General features: G+C 35.4%; 1 protein-coding gene across 11 annotated transcripts in view; it reads left to right on the plus strand.

The window, feature by feature from the left end:
* RFX3 (regulatory factor X3) overlaps nt 1-15864 on the plus strand; it is a 310622-nt gene extending 294758 nt beyond the window's left edge. For 9 of the 11 annotated variants that reach the window (XM_063696430.1, XM_055350632.2, XM_063696433.1 and 6 more), the window contains 3 exons: nt 4307-4369; nt 5280-5322; nt 8894-15864. In XM_063696430.1, the coding sequence (XP_063552500.1) occupies nt 4307-4369; nt 5280-5322; nt 8894-9132 (345 nt within the window). In that variant the 3' untranslated portion in view covers nt 9133-15864. The remainder of the gene's footprint in view (nt 1-4306; nt 4370-5279; nt 5323-8893) is intronic. The other 2 variants (XM_063696432.1, XM_063696431.1) reach the window with 1 other exon arrangement.
* Nucleotides 15865-17281: the final 1417 nt, after the last annotated feature.

Consider the following 17281-nt stretch of genomic DNA (forward strand, 5'->3'; position numbering starts at 1 on the left):
TTTGCTGCTATCAGTTTTGTTTTATTTTGTTTCCTGGGTGATAGTTAACATTAGTGATATTAGACTTGGACATATAAATAGAGAAAGAGACAGAGAGAGAGGAAGGATGAAAATGTGCCTAGCCATAAATCTGTAATCTGGATATACTAACAGGGAGATTTTCTGTAAGATGCAATTTTTCTATGCAGCTTTTGGTATCCTTTCAGAGTACTGGGATAGTAGAGTTGGACTGATTCTGCATGTCTGGTTTACAGTTCTTGGGAGATAATGATGATACTTATACATAATAACAATATTGATAATGGTGATCATTTGTTAAGTGCTTCCTATGTGCCAGGCACTATGCGAAGTACTTTAACTTGGTTCTTTGGAAAGATCCAAATTAACACTATTGGGGAACTTGTTACAGATTTGCTTAAACAATTAGCAAGCGATGGCTGTGCTTACAAAGAATTAATGATACGTATAACATAAATGTGATTATGATTACTCACTAATTCTTTCTCCTCAGGATGGGGTAAGCTCTTCCAGCAGGGAAGGTGTCCCTAAGGGTGAGGTCTTCATCCCAATCCCCTGAGCTCTTTCCTTCTCTCCTACTTCTGTTCCAGTCTCTGTTTCTTGGCCCCCACCATGGATCCCCACCTGTTTGCTGTCTAGGCACCCTGACTTCTTCTGCATTGTTTCAGTGCCCAAACATTACAGAACAAGGCTTGCCTGCCTCACTATGAAAAGTCAGCTGTTGCTGAATTGAATGTGCAGTCGTCTCTTTAATGCACCTGTGGGCTGCATTCTCCCACGCTGAGCCAGGTTCCTCTCAGTATGCTCAGGGACAGATACTAGGCCTCAAAATCCTGTAATGAACAATCCAGCTGCCTGGCCACAACCCAGGGTCTCTCAGGGATCCTGCCGATCGTTACCCTGACTGTGCTAAACTGTTGCCCACTTATACTTCATGGACATTGCTAGTCTTACACGAATATTTGTGCTAACAGACTCTCACTGGCTGCCTCGAGCATGCATTTCCCAGCCTGCTGTTGTCCAGTGAGGTGTTCATTATTTTGACCCTAGTCAGGACCTAGAGGAAATAGTCTATAGGATAGGAAGTATTTCTTCTCTCAAACAATAGACATGCTTTCTCTACTGTCTGTTCTAGTTTCTCTTCGGAACATTTCCTATTTATCTCTCTGACTGATGGAATGTGAATTCATACATTGAAGGCCATATACTTTCTAACTCCAGAGTACTTTTAAAATCCCTTAATTTATATTTCTTCCTCCATGTGTGGGTGTTTCTCTCTGTCTGTCTCTCTCTGTTCCCTTCCCCTCCCTCCCCTCCCTCTCTCACCCCACGTCCCATCCCATTTCTCTCTCTCTCTCTCTCTCTCTCTCTCTCTCTCTGTCTCTCTCTCTCAGATTCTAAACCAAGGAGAATATCTGGTCTCAAATCTAACAACACCATATTTACTGCATGACATTAGACTAATCAACTCATTGTTTTCAATAGCTGTAAGATGAAATCTAAACACTTAACTTGCCAAATTCCTAAGTTGTTTTGGTGAGGCTGAAATGAGGAAGTAAATTCATTCATCTGGTAAGTATTTATTCAGCCTTTAATGTGTATCAGGCACTATACCAGGTGGGATACATTTATGAAGAGAACAAATGAACTTTCTTACCCATGGCAGTGACATTTTGGTTGGGAAGACATATATTAGGTGAGGAAACAAAATAAGTTCTGCAGGTTGTGGTGGGTGCTTTGTAGGAAGTGAGCATGATGCGGTGACTGAGAGTGACAGGGATGGTGATACTCAAGATAGGGCTGCCAGGAAACCTTCTTCAGGGAAGCAATATTGACTGTGTGACACTCGCAGTCTGTTTGAGAGAAAGCCTACCGTACACTGAACCGCAGACACACCTTATAAGTGGTAAGATGTCACGTCAGTGAAGAGTAGCCCCCTCTAATCCTTTGTGCAAGAGGAGAAATTACAAAACAGTAAGTTTTCCCAATTTGTGATGCTGTAACTTCATAATAATCACTATAGTTTCTTGTGAGCTTCCTTTTTTTTTTCATCTAAATCTTTTACTGCTTCCTCCTCTTCTGTTTTTTGTTTGTTTGCTTGCTTGCTTGCTTGTTTTTGAGACAGAGTTTTGCTCCTGTTGCCCAGGCTGGAATGCAGTGGCATGATCTCAGCCCACTATACAACCTTTGCCTCCCAGGTTCAAGTGATTCTCCTGCCTCCGCCACCATGCCCAGCTAATTTTTATATTTTTAGTGGAGATGGGGTTTCACTATGTTGGACAGGCTGATCTCAAACTCCTAACCTCAGGTGATCCACCCGCCTCAGCCTCCCAAAGTGCTGGGATTACAGGTGTGAGCCACCATGCCTGACCTCTCTTCTGTTTTTGATTTGTGCTGGCCTAATCTTGTCATCTGGCCCCTATCTATGGTACTATTTTTCTTCTGCCTGCTCTCAATCTTCCCTGCCACTGTTCATACCCTTCCTTCCTGCTGCTTGACCTGTTGCATGCCATAAACCCATGCAATTTGTTTCCATTTCTAAGACTTGAACCCTATACTTCTAAAACCTTCCCTGAGGTTTCCTAAGCGCTCATTTTTCTGCTAACCTACCTACCCTTCAGAATATAGGGAATGTCTGCTACTTACCTCCTGAAGACAGGAATATTTCCAAATCGATCTGACTAGAATTGGCTGGCATAGTGCCTGGCACGTAGTAAATCCTCAATAAATATGTATTGACTAAATGAGTAAATGAACTGATTTTGCGGATCTCATGCAGCCTATCTGTAGGGTTAAAGTGTTTTTTCCTCTGTAACTTTACATCTGTTGTCCCCTCACATGTAAAATGCATATAAAAGCCTTTGCCTTCAGCTCTATAGGATAGTAAAATCTTATCTCTTCTTCACAGGATTTAAAAAATTTTTAATCTACTCTCTCTATTTGCTGTACATGTGAAACTTTGTCGTTGATCCCAGAGACACCTGGAGGCATTGACAGTGTCTCTGAGATTCTTTGTACATTGTCCTCCATAGTGCATAATGACAATTTAGTATATAACTGGATTTTTGTTAATGATAATAACAATCACTGAGATTTCAGCTGTTTTGGTTTCTGTTTTCAGCTTCTGAATTATCAAATGTATTATTCATATTAAGTAGAAACATCTAAGGAAAATCTTTGTATTAAGGAAGTTGTCGTGTTTTCAGAGTTAAGTAGCAACTAAATGCAATGTTTCTTTTGAAGATAATTTTCAAATATGTCCAGAGTTTGGTTTTAGACACTTTGTGTGATATTATTGATCAGCAATAGCAATAATAACTTAACTACAAACAACTTGCAGAGACTTTTCAACAGCAAATAGAATACTCACTTTTTATCAGTATAAAGGTATGTTTAGAATCATCACTGCCAACTCCTTTCAAGAACTTAAGTGTTAAGTATTCCCTTAAATCTATATCTTCTTGTGTTATGTCAGTTAGTAATAACTGTTAAATGATCCTTCAGTTTTGAACATTCTTTGTTTATAGTTCTAAAATATTTAAATAATACCAAAAATTGATAAAGAATCCCTTTGGGTTTTTGTTGTTTACATTATATTCTTTAATTCAAGAAAACCCAACATAATTTACACTGAATTTTTATTTAGACTTATACAAAGACCTGACCTATGTGATCAAGAACAACTGCAAAACTTCAGTATTTATGATTTATATTTGTTGCCCTGTGGGATGTATTAGGTTGGTACAAAAGTAATAGCGGTTTTTTCCATTACTTTTAATAACTCTAAAAAATAGCTCTAAAACAGTGGGGCAGACTTTCAAATAAACATACTAATAATTACATGTCTAGGAGGCCCCTGTCTCCTTCAAAGCAGTCACCTAGGAAGGCTCCACATTTGTTCCAGTAATGCTGCTATGGCTTAAAAATGTTGTGGAATGCCTCTGAAATGCTAAGAAATAAAGAAAAAATGACATTATTTTAAGTAACCTGAATTGTGGCAGAGGTGAATTTAATTCTGTTGAGTAGTCAAATCATCCCAGGACCAAGTGTAGTAAATAAAATCTGGAGTGTTGTTTGGAGCCATAGTTGGATGTAAAATAACAAGATGGGCTTTCCTAATGATGCATAAACTGACTCTTGAAATTGTCAAAGAGGGATTCCAGAACCCTGGACCTTGGAATAAATGTATAAGCTCCCAAGGTAGCTACTGTGAAGAACAGTACTTGTCTAGGTAAGGAAAAAAATATGTGTATGTTTGCAAAATAAGATCAGTTTTATTACTTTATAGACAAACCTTGTAGATGAAAAAAATACTCCTATCATGGAACTCTTTATAAGCAAACTTCTGAATGTAAGTAGAATTTCTGCCTCATCCTTTCTAAGCCTGTTGAGAAATCTGAATTTCTAATAATGACTTATTACCTTAAAAAAGTAATGTTTACTGTTTTAAAAGTAGATGCTTTGCAGTTTCTATTCACCTTTTTTTGATTAGCTTTGTTACTCTATTCAATTTTTATTTCAGTGTATCCATCTTTGTTCACCCTGAGATTCTCAAAATGTGTTTTCTCATTGTAAAATTATCAAACTATTGAACTAAAAGTTAGAAAATAATGTCTAAGCCGAAGGCTATTAATTGTTCTATATTGTTTCAAGCTCTTTTTGTTGGCATTAGTAATGATCAGATGCTTTTCTTTTTAAAGCGAGACCCTATTATCTGAGAGAAGTCTCAAAGATTTTGTAAAAACAAATACCCTCAATTTTGGAGTTTCTATTATATTTTCCTTTTTACTAATAAAAGCTTTAAAAATAGAGTTCAGCCAAACTGCTGGATATTGTTTCTCTAATGTAGAGACTTCCAGGTGGACTCATCTGCCAAGTATAGGGGGTGGAGCTGATGTGTCCTGCTTGATTGGGGCTTTTCCAAATTCATTTTGCCACATCAGTCTTCATCCAAGTCATCCAGGCTCCTATTTCTTCATTGCTGAGTTGAAATAATAAAAGGTAAAACGGAGCAAGGAAAGCAGAGAAAATTGTTATCCTTCTGCAAAGAGACTAAGACAGCTAAATTTTGACATAATTTAAACTGTTCAAATTTGACAAGTTTGATTGGAAAATTATGTGATCCATGTAATTAGAGATCAAAATGGCCACTAGTTTACAGTTTTAAAGAGTCATAGATGGGCATTTTTACTACAGACTGATAGAGTATTATTTTATTCTGCCCTATATTAACTATTGCACAAATGACTATTGTTTTGCAGTTTGGTGATTTAAATGCCGTGTCTCCTGGAAATCTGGATAAAGGTAAGAATCGAAAATAATGTACATTTTAAGAACTTTTATTTACTAATAAATTCTTACAGAGGAAAATACAGTATATGTTTACAACACTCTGATTTTGTGGAAGTGGCATACAAATCCTAGATAAATAGGAAACTCCTGTCTTTTCATTATTTCTCCATTTTTCCCCATCCCTATGCCTTCTGCATATGAGGTATATTAAATGCAGATAACTGAATTTAAATGTAGTTATAAAGTTCTTTATACTTTTTGCCTGAAGTTTATTACAAGCAACAAGAAATTATTTCTGACCATGGCTAGAGTCCTGGAGATAAGTGATAAAATTGGATGAGACATTTTTATTCAAGGCCCACCAGGCAAGAAAAAAGATTCCTCGGCTCACCTACCTCACCAGTTCCTACTTGTGTGTAGAAAAAGAACTCAGAGATAGCAGTGAGGTTTACTGTAAATGCAAGATTAGTAGTGGTATAGATGAAAAAGGTAACATATGTACTTCTGAAATTTTAATACCACCATTGCCACTCTCATATACAGTATAATATGATAACATGATATATATTTCTGAAGAACCTCAGGATCAACAAAATCACTCAATAAAAAAAGCAAGGTGGACTTAGGGGGAGATAGAATGCGGATAGAGCACACAAATCTTACCCACCTTTATAAGCAGAGCAGAAGCAAAACAATACTGATAAAAATACCAGTGCAATTTTTAAAAACAAGTAAATTTTCTATTAAACACTGCAGAAAACAGAGCCCTTTCTTTTAAAAGGTGGTGGAGGGTGGGAGGTCTCTTGAGGTGTTAAATAATTGTTATGGTTATTGACTATCGGCGACAGGTATAAAATGCACAAAAACTGGGGAGAACTATGCACTTAGCCCTTCCAGGCCAGAGCAACTGGGCAAAATGAGGTGAAAGGAAGTATGTGGGGAGTCTGTAAAGAGGTTCAGCGCTATTCGCCAAAGTGTGCAATATTAAGGTACTCAGTACACTAGCAGCGCAGGGAAATTAGAAAATTATAGCCAAAAAAATTGTTGCTACAAATATATACTCTATAGGATTAACCAAATAACCCTTAGAAAAATAAGTCAATGATGATATTAATTAGTAATTTTAGAGCAAGAAAGGTGGTAATTGATATCCATGTCCCACATAAAGCAACACTGATGATATACTCACACCAAAGCCTCATAACCCAAATTTAGGGATTTCATCCCAGGGTGTCCAGAAGGACAGTAGAGTTTTACTGCTCAGTCAGAGACTGAATTCCAGCCAGGCTTCTTCACACAGTGCTGAACCACAGTCTTCTGTAAACTCCTGTAGCGCCTAATTTTAGTTTTTATGCACCAAATTTCCATAACCTGAAGTAGATTTCTAGAAAGTGTCTTCGAGTTTTTATAGAAGCATAAAATGTCTACAGAATTACATTCCTTTGTCCTTAGGACCTGGAGAATGGGCTTGCTTTTATAAGTTGCTTTGTAAGTTCTCCAAAGGAAACCTGTCACCCAGAGATAGACCTAAGCAAAACCTACCTGGAACACTTAAATTGTCCAGTCCGTTATCTCACTACCCTTTCCATCCACAACAAAATAGACAGAAGAACTTTCCTCACTTTGTCTCCACTGCCCTCCCTGCCTGAAAATGAGCTTTTGTCTTTTCAGTGCTCCCTTTTTTATTATTTTGACACTAATTTCTTAGGTACAGGGAAGTCTGTGGACAGGGAGCAGAGAAGCAGTGTGACTTGTCCTCACCTACTGGATGTGGCCACGCTGGTCCCATTTACCCCCAGACCTCTTGATGGCTCTTGAGATAGAGCCAGATGGGCATACTCAGGGCCTAAAGATTGAATGTGAAATCCTAGGAGGTTTTGAAGGCTTCTCCCACAAAATGAGAATTCTTATTCTTGATAATATAAGGGATATTTGCTCCGCAGAAAAATTTCAAATAATACAGAGAATTAGAAACTATAGAAAGTGAAGCTTTATTATCACAACCGTAAGAGACTGCCACCATGAAGAGTTTGTGTTAAGATCCTTACAGACATTTTTGTTTTATGTATAAAAACATGAAAAACCAAAACATATCATGCAAACATGTTTCAAGTATACCCTCTTGATGAAGTAAATGTCTACAAAAGGTATCCCTCTCCCTGTAGCCCTTCAACCCTTTGAATATACTTGTTCTGACACACTCAAATATTATCATTAAGTTCATTTACCAGAGGCAAAAAGGTAACTTGATAAAGTAGGTGTGCCAAGATGTCTTTTGCCTCATCTAAGAGCACTACTTTGTTTTATTGGTCACTAATGCATGACACACATTTCTAGGTAATGCATGTTAATCTCCACCTGTTTAATCACAAATTGCCATTTCTCAGACCTTGCTCCTGGTGGCTGTATACTGTACAACCATATATGGAAGCCCTTTTACCTCTCACTGCTTTTTTCTAGAACAAACTTTGCCCCAATCATAATGAAATAAGAAAAGTCAGGGGGCCTTGTTTATAGAGACAACTGCATTAGCAGAGATTTTTGCTGTGGGTGTCTGCCAAGTGGTAAAGCTAAAATCTTACTGCTTGCAAAGAATCCAGTTTAATCTGACTAGAGATACTTGTTGCACATTCATTGTATGTGATATGCCATAGAACAGTAGAGAATGGAGACCTGACTCTGTTTATACAAGCCACTGTAATTATCCCTCATGAAGAGGTATTCTGAGGAGACTCTCACACAATAGTAAAGCTGTATATGTGCATTTTCTCTCTCTAATGTACTTTTGAATTTTAACAGTGCATACTGGAAAAAATTAAATGGCATTCTATTATAATGATGCTTTAGTTAATATAAAATGTATTACAATTTGGGGGTGACAGTGACTATATAATGCATTTAATTTCCAGAAATGAATACCAGCTATTAACAGTATCAGTTGCCAAGAATGGAAATCCATTGCACATTTTTAATCTGATACTACTGCCTCAACCTTAATAATTTTTATAATAAAAATTAAGGGTTTATTTAATACTGTGACCATCTAAAACATTGATGAGTGCCAGAAAGTCTTACAGCAGCCTCTGTTTATACATGGAATAGTAATATTAAGAATCAACATAGGTCTTATACATTAACGCTAGCATAGATAAAATTTATATTTAGTGTAGATTTTTGGAGGAAACAACACTTTTTTTGTGTTTGCGTTTTCAGCTCAGTACATTCCCCAAAAGCCAGCATAACATACCAAAGTGACTACTTTATTTTGACACAAATTATGCCATTATTTAATATAACACTTAGGGAAATTCCAAAGGCCTTTTTTTAAAAAGTTAACAAAGTATCAATCACAAATTGCCAAAAGTAAATTAATCTCACTATGTTTGAAAGAATTATAGATGCATCAGTACAGCATTGATATGAATAAAATCTGATGAAAAGAAAACCTCTAAGCTTTGTTTCCTGAGAAGAGCTAAGCTGTTGCTTTCTTAATGTCCTATATTAAAGTGTTTCTAAAGCACCTGTTGATTGCTATTTTCTAATTTGTCTTAGATGATAGTCTTGGTATTATTTGTTTGTGCAGATGAAGGCAGTGAAGTAGAAAGTGAAATGGATGAAGAACTGGATGACTCTTCAGAGCCTCAAGCCAAAAGAGAGAAAACAGAGCTGAGCCAGGCATTTCCAGTGGGCTGCATGCAGCCTGTTCTCGAGACTGGCGTGCAACCAAGCCTCCTGAATCCAATTCACAGCGAGCACATTGTCACAAGTACTCAGACTATCAGACAGTGCAGCGCTACAGGAAATACCTACACTGCAGTCTAAAGAATATTAAAGCGTATTTTTCCAGCTTACATTAACCCTGTTGATATTGGGCTTAAGTTGAAAATTTAATAAGCCTGAAGGTCGACTGTTGTCAAATTCTATCTGTGCTGAACATTAACTTTTTGGAGTTGTGAAATGGAATGGGTGTATGTATTTTGCCAGATCTTTTTTTTTAACGTAAACAAATTATTTGCCTCTTAATAATGAATTTTTTCCCTTAGTTTCAGGTGTCAAGAAGGATTTTTACAACACTTAATGTCAATGTTTTGTTTTCTTATAATTAAAAAGTAATTTACATTTTTTGTAGCTTAAAATATTTTATTGTTGATTGTTAGTCTTGGTGTATGATTTCATGTGTAAGTTTTTTAATTAGATGCACTTCTGTGAAATATCAAAAGAAATGATTTTTTTGATTTACACTGGAGGCGTGCCCATTTGGCAGCAGATGCATCAAATTTGCTTTTGAAAGGTGCTTTTCATTGGACAGAACCATAAGACACTATTTTGATAACATTTTGAGTATGGAGAGAGAATACAGAGCATTTTTATTATAGTGCTAGAGGGTTTGGAAGGTCATCTATTTTTCTCTGAGGAAAAATTGAGCTGTACATTTATCAGTTCAGAGTAAATGACAGAATTGCAAGAGATTATGCTAATATGTACATAATTTGTGTACATAATTATTAAACCATGTTAACAATGCAAGCTTCCGTTAAACATTGAATTTTAACTATTATTTGCATACCAATTCCTCTGTTTAAAGACTACTGATTCTGTATTTGGGACCACTGCACAGATGCATTCTGCTGTTAAGTGGGGGCTGTTATAGTTAGATACTGAAGCAGAAAAAAATGACTTGACTTTTTTTTTTTAAGTGTACATGCTACTTATGCTGAGCTGGACATACAGGAAACCATTCCATTTGGATGACTTTCTTTTATTCCAGGTCTTTTTCCTAATAGTAGTTCAATATGCTGCTATTATAAACGAGAATTTATAGAATGCAAGGAATGTAGCAACCTACATAACGTTATTTCCTTCAAAACTATTTCCTGGTTTCTAAAGTATGTGGATTTAAATTGTAAACAGAACCTGAAGGCAGTGTAACTGGCACACCTCACTGTTACTTATCCCCAATTCTGTAGGATTTGGATAGGTGGCTGGATGGACCATTGCCATTGAAGAATGTACATCAGGGATCATCGTACCTCGGCTATTACATGGTGCCTTAAAACAGAACTGAAGCTAAGGTTTAGTAAGGTTTATTTTGTTCATGTGACTAACTCTTCAATCCATTTGACAAAGTGTGCCTGTCATTTTCAGATTCCTGAAGTAAGGACAGGTGACATGTTCTTCAAAGGAAATTTAGGGAAAACAAAGCAAAACAAAAAGACAAAAATCAGTTTCCCTCTTTGAGTGACCGTGGATCTATTTTTTATTCTTAGAGCTGAATATTACTTGATTACAAATCAGATTGCTTAAGGGTGTGGAATAGCAGGCTAGTTTTAATACCAACTTGTTAACATAAAATCATATATGTTTTAGACCGTTCTTATTTAGTTACAATTTTAGAAAGTTAACGAAGTAAGCAGGTACTTATCGAAGTGCATCTTTTCAGTCTAAATGTTTGTCTGTGTGTCTAGGTGCTGGTGTGTCCACATGGACACATGAGTGCCCATGGGGCAGGAGTCTGCTATAAAGTCAGAAGGTGAGATCCTAGAGAGTTACACCCAGCCCCATTTTAATTTGCATGAAAAGCCAAGGTTCTTTTAAGCACTCAAATTATTTAATGATTAAAACACAAGAAAGGCACATCTGTTCATTTAAATAGTTGTAAAAAACTAATCAGCAAAAATAAATAGATAATAAAGCCAAAAAAAAGGAAAGCACAAAATGATTGACAGATTATCAAATGAGGCCTATATTAAACCCAAGATGTTTATCTTTCCAGTGGTATTGGGGTAAGGGGGGTGGGGGGTTGGAAAGAAGAGGTGAGCCAGTCTGTAAAGTTAGAAATACCAAATGGCTTATCGGGTAATACACAGTGTATTTAAGCTGTTGTTGCTTAATTGCCTCAGACTACTCAAATAACATCAACAACATTTCTTAAGTAAAATTTAAATATTTTAGATGTAATTTTAAAAACTGATCCAAATTTTTTATTATACAACTCACTCATATATTTGAAAGTCTTCACTAGCATAGTAGCATCACCTTCATCTAAATGTCATTTAAATTACTGTCCCCCTTTTTCCTCCCAAAAAGACAATGGATTTGTACCAAAACACACACAAAAAAGGCAAACAAAACACGATAATCTGCAAAAGTTCATGTATCTACTTCATTGTGCATAGGAAGTGTTTACAGGTAAAATTAAAATCAAAAATTGAAAAAACACTCTTCATTTTGGCTCTCCTTTCTGAATTTTTTCAGTTTCCTGTCTCTACCCGCCATCCTTTGAGTGATACTATATCTGTATTGGACCAAATGTATTTACTGGTTTCATTTTGTTTATTGAATGACTTTAAATATATTTATTATCATTGTTTAATTTAATGTTGGATATATTTGTATCATTACAGGAATCTGATAATAATGGGCAAATTTAGATTGATGAGGCTTAGGGATCGGGGATGCTCCAGGATTCAACATTTCTTCCAATTGTTCATGGTTTGTTCTAAATTAGGACAGATTAAGAACTAATAAAACATTATTACATTTGAACTTGACTCAATAAAAATATTCTGATCTCCTTTATGAATATTAGGAATATTCTTTGTGATTAGTGTAAGTAGTTTGGATCAAAACATAAAAAGAAGACCTATGGTTTATGCTACTTCTAGTTATTTGTAGTTCACAGTAAAACATGCACAGACATACACACAAACATTTTCATCAATTTTGAATTTGAATTATGAAAAATATGTGAGAAAATAAAAACAATTTATACATTTGAGCAAATTGAGCAATCACATTTATTGCATTTATTTCCATTTTTCCCTTTTTTCACTCATTGAAAGTGTGGGTTTTCTAAATAATATTAGACACTAACACTCAACAGATTTATTCACAAATGACACAAGTACACATTTTAAGACTTCTTTGTATTTCTTGCAATTATAACCAATCACTAGTCATGAAATATACCTACATAAACCAAGTGCTACACTTTCAGTGAGGAAGAATGTAAGGAAGGTATGTTGACTGTTTTCAAGTTTCAGAAAAGATATTTTCATATGATAGGATTGAGTATCATGGGTATAGTTTGATCTTGACATATAGTTTGAAAATCATGCTCAAAAGATTTGCATTCATGAAACCAGTGAACAATAGGGTGGAATGGATGAACCATCTCCTTGGAAGACAGGGCCCAATTTTCAATTTTTTCTTTGGCTATCAAGTTGCTAGTCACTTATTCAGGATTTTCATCCAAACTGTGTTTGGACTGACTGTATAAGTCTTACTGCCTTTTCAGAAATCTGCTTTCCTTTGTGTGATTTTTCTTGTACTGTATAGCACGGTTTATGCACCTCTCTTTAGATGGTGTACTTTAAAAACAAAAGGAAAATTTAGAAAATGGTTTTAACACTGCATACCTAAAATTAGTAGTGTGCAGCATTGACTGCCTTTGATTTGTAGTAGACAAGTAAAAATGAATACGTTCTTGTAGAATGCTGTAAAAGTTATTCAGGAATGAATACGGTTTTAGTGCCGTAATCATGAATCTTTTTATATGAATGCACTGTCTAAAAGTGCTAAATGCATTTTCAAATTTTTAAAAATTCCTCAGATGATATATTTGAAATGTCTAAAATAATGCTGTGCTTGAAACATTAGTGTAAAAGGAAAAAAAAATGTGTCACTGTGATGTTGGTCCTCCTTGTGTGGACACAAGTAGAAAGAAAAAACTTGGCAAGTCACCTTTGTGTACAATTTGAGGCAGTGGTTATATACAATAAATTGACCTTTATTATATCCCCCAGACACACACATTCTTGGTTAGAAAATAACAACCATCCAAAAATTGAGATGAGAACTTTTGTGATCTGTATGAATCACAACACATCATGGGGGAGGAGGATTGGCATGCAGTGCTATTGAAAATTGGGCTTGTTGCTAGATCAGAACAACCTCCATGTATATGGTTAGAACGAATCAATTAATGGAATCCTAGTATTTCTGCAAGTTTGGTGATTTTTAAAAACTGGAATAGAAGCATTAATTCAGTGCTTAGTTCTAGTATTAGAAAACCCCTTTGATGTAATGCCTTGTATTAACCCTTTGAGCATTGTAAGATATACAATGGGGGACAAAAGCCTTTCAGATCATTTATTTAGACTTAGACCGGTAAAGTATACTCTATATCCAAATGTCTAATTATGCTGTTTTTTTAAAGGGGGGGTAGGAAGAGAAAGTGTTTCCACGCCGAACACTTGCATTTTATATACAACTCTTAATTTTTCTTCAAGAGGGCTTGATATATTTATTCCCAAATATTCACTGCCATCTAAGTAAGTGTACTGTTTACAGAAAAAAAAAATCAACTTTTCTAGCATCACACCATAGTCTCTAGAAAAGGAGGACAAATACATGGGCCTGGATAGACCTATGTCATAACTGATTTCTGCACATTGAAGGTACCTAGATTGCCTTTAAAAGGTATAAAGAAAGGGTTAAGTTTCTTTTTTTTTCTTTTTTTCCCAAAACGAATCAAAAGATCTCATTTATTTAGCTTTAGAAAGTACAAGTGTAAGTGAAGCCTTAGGAAGAAACAAGTTCGAGTGGATTAAGAGAATCTGAACTCTTTGGGGGCAGTTAGGCTATTTGGAGTTAGATCGCTCATAAAATATTGTTTGGGAATTTCACACAGGGCATAATTTTATCTATGCTCCAAAACTTTTAATACTTTGTCAAAAAATTATATATAGATAGAATGGAGAGCAAAGCACTTGATTTTAAGCTCATCTGTCAGGAGATGCTATGACTACTGCTTCTGATATCTCTAAATGTCAGTCTGCTTACACCATTGCTGATTTTGTTCAAGGGAATCTCTTCGTGCACTTGATTCCCTCTGTTCCCTGCGTGATCGAACATGAAAGCAGTGTTGTCTGCAGATGTGCTTGCGCTGCCCTAGCTGGGTGCAAATAAGAGTGTAACCTATTCTGATGTCTGATGAAAGGACATCCATAGCATAGTGCAAGTATGCCGTAAACGTTGCTTTTTAGGCAGTTTAGGAAGTCAAACCATGCAAATTACTCATGTGTTAACATGCAATACTCAAAGGGTTTTAATTTAACTCTCTTCTTTTGAATTCTTCATGATGATTTACTGTAAATGCTTCTCAGTTTGCATGCCTTGATCATTGCTGCTAGTGATTTTATGTGCCAGTAGACCTGAGTTTAGTTTACCAATTTTACTTAAATAGTAAAAGCCACTTACAAAGTGACTGCCTAGGATTTTTTTTCCTTTCATTTGAAATAATTGATGATATGTTTTTTTAAAAAGAAAAATGTGTTTTGTCTCTTATTTGGTTCTGGTTTGATTCTTTTTCTCCCCTCTTTCCTTTGTTTTTTTTTAAATAAATTATGATGTTGGGATTGGAAGCCCTGAGTAATGAAAATCTTTGGTAAGAATTGTTTATGTAGCTCAATAACGAGGACAACAAATATTCTTTAGAAGAATTTTGATTCTGGGGAGGAAAGAAAATATAAAAACTCCCATTGACTGTTGATAACCAAGTAAATTTTTCCTTCAGTAAATTAGTATTTTTGAAGAAGCGATCGCCTTGTTTTAACTTGCTAAACAACAATTTTAAATGACCCAATAAAGAATCTATTGAATTTTATTCGTTTAAAAAGCATCTTTTGTACCAAAGCAAATTTTTTTCTCTACTCATTTCCATCATCAATTTGGACCTATGGTGGTGACCAATGCATTGGTTACAGAAACTTTAAGTGAGTGCCTTGAGAAAACTTGGGAATTTGTGCCTGAGGTGGTAAACTTTTAATTAGGTTAATTGTAGTGCTTACCAATCAGTAACTTCACTATCACTCAGGGCTTTCGTACCTTCTAGGTAAAACTTCTTTCATTGTGTTTTTTTAAGATACTGTATTTTTTTTTAAGTGCCATCATTTAAATTTCACTTAGTAAGTGGCAGATTACATTATTCAGTCCCACAAGCACAGAAACATAGTAACACTAGGAGATATTTGAACATTTATTTTACAATCGACTGAATATATTATGTAAATGAGGTAAGCAACTTTTGTAGAGATTGTATGTGTGAGATAATGTAATGTTCTTTTCCAGTTTTTGGACTACAGTTGAATAAACTTTTTAATTATTTAAAAACATCTTTACCGAATAACATGTGATGGTTTTTTGTATAATGTATTTGATTTTGTAAATACGTATTTCCTGATGTGATTTTTGTGAGAAATGCTAAATCTTTTAGTATATCATGTCCTCTCAAAATTGGCAGGAGCTAAATAATAGTTTGTGGGCGATTTGTATTGTGTACTGTACAATAACTGGGGAACTTTTATAATTATAAAAATATATATTAACTTTTAGTGTGTTGTTTAAACAAATGACTGGAACATACTAAAGATATTAGTAGGATTTTTCTGAATATTTCAGACTTGAACTCAGGCTAGCTTTCTTGTGTTTTTCAAAACAAAATGGTGTCTTGTCTTTTAAAATCAATAAATTTGTTTCCTTGTTACAAATACATTGGAAATGGCTTGGGTTTTTTTCCCCTCAAATCACTGCCTGGAGGCTAATAATACAGTACCTCATCTGGAGGGTAGTATCTGCCATTCATTAACTTAGAAACAAAATTAAGTTGTTTTCCTTTTTTGTGTCAAATGAAATTGGCAATATTTACACATGAACAGCACAAAAAGAGAAAATTATAAGTCCAGCAGGGTACAAATCTTACCCTCAAAGAAAATTAATGATTGAGTGCGATTTAATTTCAGAAGCTGTCACATTTCCATTGTAAATCCAGATTTTTGGATGTTCATAGTGTGTTTGTATTATGTCACTTCACATTGGTGTTTGGCACTCAAGTTCCTTTCTTACATTCAACTTGCTTACTAAAATTTATTTTAACACAGTTAAGAATATATGCTGCCAGTTTTTTTCCATTGAATACCTGCAGGAAAATTCACTTTTTGGTGTACAATTCTGTGAGTATTGACAGACACATACAATCATGTAGCCACCACCCTAATCAAGTTTAAAATGATTTACCTCACATTTAATTTTGTTTCAAATCACTATATATATATATATCCTCCTGTTAGAATGTAGTAGCCCATTTCTGTGGGGTTTCTTTAAAAGAAAGAAATACAAGGCAAAAAATATGCTTTTTGGAATCTCCACCATAATACTTCCAGATCGTAGCCTAAAGTTATCTCTAAAGATACACTATTGCTGGGCGCAGTGGCTCACGCCTGTAATCCCAGCACTTTGGGAGGACGAGGCGGGCAGATCATGAGGTCAGGAGTTCGAGAACAGCCTGGCCAATATCGTGAAACCCCATCCTACTGAAAATACAAAAATTACCCAGGCATGGTGGCATGCACCTGTAGTCCCAGCTACTTGGGAGACTGAGGCAGAAGAATCGCTTTATCCCGGGAGGTGGAGGTTGCAGTGAGCCAAGATTGTGCCACTGCACTCCAGCCTGGGCAACAGAGTGAGACTCCATAAAAAAAAACAAAAAACAAAAAAACTACACTATTGACATCTTAGCCCACAGAAACACCAAATTCATTTTAACTTACATTTAAACCAGTATCTTAGAAATGTATCCAAATAATGTTATTTAATAAACAAATGAAAGAACGGTAGGCAAAATTATAGCTAGTAGTAGAGACAGTACTAGAGTAGAAATAAAAATAATCTGACCAATATGGGCATTTTTATGTTGCAGCCGTTGCCACTTTTGAGATATTTGGAATTTTCATACAAAATGAAGAGTTCCCAGTTTCTAATTTTATTTTCATATTTGATTTCTCTTGGAAATTTGAGGTCTTTCAAATCTCTTATAATTAGTGCATTACTTGGCTATAATACTAGTCCTTCCATGAGTTTTTAATATTATTTTCTTCTGCTTTGGAACTCAGACATTTCAAAACTTGAACTC

This window comes from Gorilla gorilla, chromosome 13 (assembly GCF_029281585.2).
Source record: "Gorilla gorilla gorilla isolate KB3781 chromosome 13, NHGRI_mGorGor1-v2.1_pri, whole genome shotgun sequence".
Lineage (NCBI taxonomy): Eukaryota > Metazoa > Chordata > Mammalia > Primates > Hominidae > Gorilla > Gorilla gorilla.